Source organism: Schistocerca americana, chromosome 2 (genome assembly GCF_021461395.2).
Source record: "Schistocerca americana isolate TAMUIC-IGC-003095 chromosome 2, iqSchAmer2.1, whole genome shotgun sequence".
In the NCBI taxonomy this organism is placed as follows: Eukaryota; Metazoa; Arthropoda; class Insecta; order Orthoptera; family Acrididae; genus Schistocerca; species Schistocerca americana.
Genome location: NC_060120.1, coordinates 210184154 through 210191108, shown reverse-complemented (window position 1 = coordinate 210191108; position 6955 = coordinate 210184154). Strand labels below are relative to the sequence as shown.

The 6955-nt window shown below is 41.9% G+C and overlaps 1 protein-coding gene across 4 annotated transcripts in view; it reads left to right on the top strand.

Annotated features, from left to right (window-relative positions):
- The first annotated feature begins 285 nt into the window (after positions 1-285).
- Positions 286-6955, top strand: part of LOC124595241 (cryptochrome-1) — a 100109-nt gene continuing 93439 nt past the window's right edge. Inside the window, exons 1-3 of one of the 4 annotated variants that reach the window (XM_047133903.1) lie at positions 286-444; positions 1083-1299; positions 1418-1561. In XM_047133903.1, coding sequence (XP_046989859.1) covers positions 1420-1561 — 142 coding nt within the window. In that variant the 5' untranslated portion in view covers positions 286-444; positions 1083-1299; positions 1418-1419. Of the gene's footprint in view, positions 445-665; positions 1006-1082; positions 1300-1417; positions 1562-6955 lie in introns of those variants that run through there. The other 3 variants (XM_047133901.1, XM_047133900.1, XM_047133902.1) reach the window with 3 other exon arrangements.

Here is a 6955-nt window from a genome sequence, read left to right as displayed (position 1 = left end):
ACACAAAAGAAATAGTGTAGAGCTACCGTACAATGCATCTTCAGCCATGCACTATGCAATGGTTTGTGAGATACGGAGGTATACGTAAAAGAGAATATTTGCGTTTTACTGCCTCATTCAGACGCTCAATACATACAGGACTTGGTTTGAACATGCTGAAGCCAGAAGCTCTAACTTGGAGCTGTCGAGTATTTTGTAAGACTTACTGACCATAAAAGCCTCTTACAAAAATAGATTATCTTCAAGAAATAATCATATGCTAAGAGCAGGCGGAAGGTTGTAACCATTGCCGAAATTTTTCATTGGTATTAATCACGCGTATCAAGTGGAGAGAACATCAAATATGGCAGAGGCATTGGGGCTGCAGCGCCATTATCTGCTCGACTACAAGAGAATAGAGGAAACTAACAATGTACCTGATTTTTCACAAACTCTGAGGATCAGGTAAGAGTATTATAAGAAATGTCGAGGCTCTGCAGATTTTAGCTTCATACTTTTATTCGGTACGTCGATACAGAAACTTCTAGTAAAAATCGAAACAGTAAACATAGTAATCCTATTCACTCTACAACGCATACAGCAAATGGAAACACTATATAACATGGAGCACACTCCTAGAGAAGGCATAAGATTAGTGCTACGGAGCGTAGATCCACCCCGCATTGTTGCGAATGAGCCGATTGTACTTCTGTTGAAGCTTAGATGTCGTCGACTGTAAGCTTGATTCCGTTCTATTAGATTTCTACTCATGAGTTCACCTGACGAGGTAAGAGCAGAATGTTGCTACTCACGCGGATTCAGAATCGTAGAACAAGCGAATTTATGCCACGAACGGAACGTCTGTTGTGCACAGTCGCAATTTTTTTACGCCTTCCAAAGATTTTCTTCCTGTGTAGCAGCCGATCCAACAATTTATAGTTACACTACAGCATGATAAACAAGTACGTCTTCTAAACACGAAAACGAATTAGACACTGTGTGACGCCAACTGCAGTTTTGACAAAAGTAAATGTTTTTATGTAGTGTGTTGTGTAACAAACATCTCTTAAGCTTCATACAAAAACATTTGGTGTTCATTTCAGTCAGCTGTTTAACACTTACGCTGCAAGTACAGCTGTTGGAATATTAAACGGAATTATAATTCCATGATTACAGTGTTGCCAGTGATTGAACTCAAAATAAAAACGAAGCATCCAGTTTATTGATCACCAGCTGCATACTTATATAACTGTTAAAGACGACACAGGGTATAGTGCCTTGTGAGTCCTGCATACGCCAGCAGTCCATACATTGTCGTAGGTAATGTCAACATGCTGTATTTGACTATAAAATAAGGTATTTCTCGGACAGACACTTAGCTGTAATTCGCCCCTTTTTACTTTGTAGCTGATTATTCATTTTGCTATTGTTTCAACAGCTATGGCAGGAGGAGTGAAACGGAATGTTACAGTTCATTGGTTTCGGTATGGCTTGCGCTTACATGACAACCCAGCTTTGCACGAAGCATTGAAAGAAAGTGAAGAATTTTATGCAGTATTCATCTTCGATGGAGAAAGCGCAGGTAATCATAGATTTTCATAAACAACTAAGTTGGACCAATGTCATGCTGTGTGACTAAATGAACTCAGAATTATGTTTGCACTGTCAATGCGATAGTATCCCACCTTTTCCATCCACAGATTGAAAATGGGATTTAGAATTAGCTGATGTGAAAGTGACTTTATAACTAATGTTGTCTTGGTGTTTAGTTTAATTATTATTTGAAAGAAGCTGCATAAACATTCAGTCTAATCTTGATAAGATTTCGAAGTGTTACAGAGTTGACAACTTGCTCTTAATGTTCAGTAATGTAAAACTGTGAATTTCACAAAACAAGAAGGTAGTATCCTAAACAATAATATCAATGAGTTCACTGTTGGAATCGGCCATCTCATAGAAATATTTGGTTGTAACACTTTGTAGCGATATGAAATGGAGTGGTCACGTAGGTTCAGTCGTGTGTAAAGCAGATGGTAGACTTCAGTTTATTGGTAGAATACTGGGGAAGTGGAATCAGTCTACAAAAGAGATCCTAGAATATTGTTCAAGTGTGTGGGACATACAACAGACGTGACTAATAGGGGATATTGAACGTATACAGAGAAAGGCAGCACAAATCGTCACATGTTTATTTAATCAATGGGAGAGTGTCACAGAGATACTGAAGGAACTGAAATGGCAGACTCTCGAAGACCAGTGTAAACTGTCCTGAGAAAGTCTATTTGCAAAGTTTCAAGAACCAGCTTTTAATGATTACTCTAGGGATATATTACAACCCCGTACGTATCGCTCACACAGGGATCATGAAGATAAGATTAGAATAATTACTGCATGCACGTAGGCATTCAAACAATCATTCTTCCCACCCCCCATAGGTGAATGGAACAGGGTGAAACCCTAATTACTGGTACAATGGGAGGAACCGTCTGCCATGCATCTCACCGTGGTTTGCACAGTATGGATGTAGATGTCAGCTATGGCTCGTGGTGCACCACACCCACTTTTGTGCCGGTTTTGGATAATGCTATTTTGTGATGCATGGTGTTCTTTAATCATGGCAGCATGCAAACCCATAGAAAGTTAGCCATTTTGGCAGTGTTTCCACCCTTGGCCGGAAAGCCAACAATCATGCCCTTTAGGATGTCAGATAGATCGGCCCATTTCCGCAGTATGACAACGACTGCATTGTTTTTCATTTCTTGCATCTTTTTTTTATATCTTAGAAGGACCACAGGGCTTTACGTGTCTGACTTCTAGCATGGATTTGATGATGTTTGGAATGGCAGATTGTATGATTTGAGAGTTTGTCCTCTAGTTATCTGGCATTGTTTGGGTGGCTAACAGCTCGGTTTGAATGGCTGCCCCCATAGTCTCCTGCATCACTGCAGGGGCCACAACAGTGGCAGGCTGTTCAGTTTGTGTGGCTGTCTCAACATGTGTTGGTGTGGTTGCGGCCTTCTCGTGATTGGTTGCAGTGTGTTCTGCAACTGTGAACATCTTGACGGGGTTTGCACTAGCTGCAGCAGCTTCCTAATTGGTGGTGCTCAGTGTGGTGCCTATTTCTTCACTGGTGAAATGGCAGCCAACACAACTTCTGCCAACAGTGGGTTGGCTAGCCACACAGACGTCTGGGTGATTGGCACTGCAGCACACAGTGTTAGGTCCCCAACTCCCACTCTCAGTGGGTGTTGGGTGCCTCCTCTCCAGCACCACATTGGTGTCCCCGTCTGACGGTCACTTGCCGCAGCTGTGTCTTTGATGTAGTTTCTTCTCAGGGGTACCTTGGTGCTTGCTGCAGCTGCACCAGCTTGCCACAAGGAGGCCATTGCAATTGGCACATGTGGGGCAGTGTCAGGATGCCTTGGGCAATGTCTGCTATTGTGTTCACTTGTGCTCAGCAGTAGCATTGCAGTTATTTGTCGAAGTCCTTGATCAGTATCTAGGCCCAGGTGGGCCTCTTTGTCAGCTGTACCCCACCAGAAGCCCAGCTCATCAAAGAGGTTGACTGCCTCTCATCACTCAATCTGCGAAGGTAGACCTCAGATGAGCACCTTCAGGTTGCATCAACAGTTGTTTCTGCTCTTATTGGTAGTTGGCTTCTTGACTGCATGCTCTCTGAAGCTCCTGGCCATATGCTGTCACTCCTTGCTGTTTCTGATGCAGACTTTGGGAACTTGGTTTTGGCTGACTACTCTGGTGCTGTTTCCTGCCTTGGCTAACTGCGTCACATTGGTGCGCATTTCCTTCCGTGGAATGTTGCCAATGTAATGGGTGAACACCTGCGGCAGGCCTTCTTCTACCGGTGTGGGTGGGGGGGAGGGGGGCGACAGCTGGTCGCCCCTCAACTCTGTTTTGGTGCTTTCTTCATCTTTGACTGGTGAGAGCGGCCAATCTGTGGTGATAGACGATTGTGCTGCTGTTTCCAGCTTGCCTGTCTTGGTGTCTTCTTCAGTGGTTTCCTCCACATGAGAAGGCGAGGCTACACCTGTCTCCTCTGATGCCTGAGGCTACCAACGCACGTTTTGCCATTGGTGCCTTCTTCTCGTGTCACCAAACATTGATACTCGACAAGAGTCGTAGTGTGCTGTGCAGTAGCAGTGATGTGCACACTTTGATTGCTTGAGCCAGCCTCTGTTTCTGCATTATGACAATGCGTTTTCCGTGCCCCCCAACATGCATTATATACTCTCCACTGCTAGTGCTGCCACCTGCGCTCTTTGAGTGATTACTGCAGGTTGACATTAAAAATAGATGGTAATTATATTAATGTGACTGGACGTGTATGTTAGATTTCAACAAATTCTTCTCTCTACTTTGGCCATCATCAGTTAATTTACTTCCAAAATATCAAAACTAAGCTAATAATGCTTGTAATTTCTCATATCGTAATCTAGCTCCCCCAGTATCACCTAACTCAATTTTAATTAGCCTTGTTTTACTTTTGTTGAGGTTGATCCGATGATCTCTTTTCAAGATGCTATCCTTTCCGTTTAACTGTTTTTCCAAATTCTTTGCCCACTTTAAGAAAATTACAGTGTTGCTGGCAAATCTTAAAGTTTGTACTTCTTCTCCATGATCTTTAATTCCCTTTCCAAATTTCTTCTTGGTTTCCTTTAAGGCTTCCTCAATGTGCAGATCAAATAACGTCAAGGGTAAGCTGCAACCGTGTCTCATTCCCTTCTCAATTATGACTTCCCTTCCATGGCATTTGACACTGATGATACCAATCTGGTTTCTGTAAAAGCTGTAAATAATCCTTCAGTTCCTGTATTTTATCCTCACTGCCTTCAGAATTTCTTAGAGTGTAGTCCAGTCAACATTGTCAAGAGTATTCTTTAAGTCTCAATAGCTATAAACATAGGTTTGTCTTTCTTCACACTGCCTTCTAAAATATGTCACTTGGTCAGTATTGCCGCGCATGCTTCTACATTTCTCCTGAAGCTGGAATCCACCAGCTTTTCCATTCTTCTGTGAATAAATAGAGTCAGTATTTTGCAACCACTACATTAAACTGATGGTTTGGTAGCATTCACACCTGTCAGCTCCTGGCTTCTTTGGAACTGGAGTTATTGCACTATTCTTGAAAACTAAGGGTATTTAGCCCATCTCATATATTTTGCACGCCAGGTGAAATAATTTTATCATGACTGGCTATCCCAAAGGTGTCAGTAATTGTGAGGGAACATTCCAGGGGCCTTGTTTCCACATGTCTTTCAGTGCTCTTGTCAGCTTCTTCTCACAGTATCAAGTCTCCCATCTTATCTTCACCTACTTTTTCTTCCCTTTTATGTTGTCCTCAATTTTTTCCCCATATATATAGCCCTCTATATGCCTTCCACCTTTCAGCTTTTCCTTCTTCACGCAGTACTGGCTTGCTGTCTGAACTCTTGATATTCATCCAGCTGCTTCTCCTTTCTCCAGAGGTCTCTTTAATTTTGCTGTAGGTGACATTTATCTTTCCCCTGGTTATGCAGGCCTCTACAGCCTTTCATTTGTCCTCTAGCCATTCCTGCTTAGCAACATTGCAGCTCCTTTCATCAGTTAAATTGAATACTTCCTGTATTATCCAGGGATTTCTAATAGGCCTTGCCTTTTTATGTGTGTTGTTCATTGTTGCCTTCCAAATTTCATCTCTCAAAGCCACTCATTTGCCTTTTATTGTATTTCTTTCACCCATTTCAGTCCAGCGTTGCCTGATGCTCCCTCTGAAACTCTCAACAACCTCTGTTTCCTTCAATTCATCCAGATCCCATCTCCTTAATTGCCTACATTTTTACAATTTCTTCAGTTTCAGTCTGCTGTCTGTAAACAGTAGCGTGTGTCAAATATGGCGCTGAAATATCTAGTTTACCATTATTAAATCAATGTGAAACCTTGCAATCTCCCCAGGTCTCTTCCAGTTTACAGTCTTCTTTCGTGATTATGGATCCAAGTGGTAGCGATAATAAAAATTATATTCTGTGCAACATTTTACCAGTTTGCTTCCTCTGTAATTCATTTCCCCCAGTTCATGTTCTATTATTTTTCTTTCTCTTCCTTTTCCTATGACTAATTTTCAGTCAACCATCATAATTAAATTTTCATCTCTCCAACTATCTGAACAATTTCCTTTATCTCGGCAGACATTCTTCCAGTTTCTTTGTCATTTGCAGAGCTAGTTGGTGTATCAACTTGCACTACTGTGGTGGGTATGGGCTTCGGGACTGTCTTGGCTATGACAATGTGCTCACTATGTTTTCATACTAGCCCACCTGCATTTGTATTTTCTTGTTCAAGATCAGTTGTTCTCCTGCTTTACTGCTATAGTTGAAGTCCTGAACGATGGCGGTTGAGTTTAGGCTTGCTTTGTGCACCTGCATCACGCATACTCTGACAGCCAATGAGCGTTCAATAGTGTTCTGAGCGCTCTGCTGTGAATTCTGTAGCTAATGCGAGCATTAAATGTGATCTTAGTGAGTTGTTTAGTGAATTTCTGTTTCATTTGTTGCGAGTTGTCATTGCTGATGGTAGTGGTAAGTGATAAAATTCTGCATAACCTAGCAATTTGCAGGATATAAGCTTCCTTCAAGTGGAAAGCATGCACACGTGTGTACTGCAACTGTCATTTGGAATCGTCAACAGCGCCGTTCCCGTCCATGCCTTGACATGGGTGAACTGCCATCGTTCGTGGATCGGACTGTAGTTGATTTTGTGGTGATAACCCTTCACTAATGAGACTTGAAGTCCTGTCCTTCCTGGCATATATTTCTCTGATTCCTACTACATCTAATTTCAACCTTTCCTTTTCCCTTTTTAAATTTTCTGATCTACCTGCCCAATTAAGAGATCTAACATTCTTCATGAGGAAAAGGTGAAGAACATGCAAATCAATTGCAATAGTAAAAAGTTTTATTAAAATCCCTTGACCTAGTCTTTG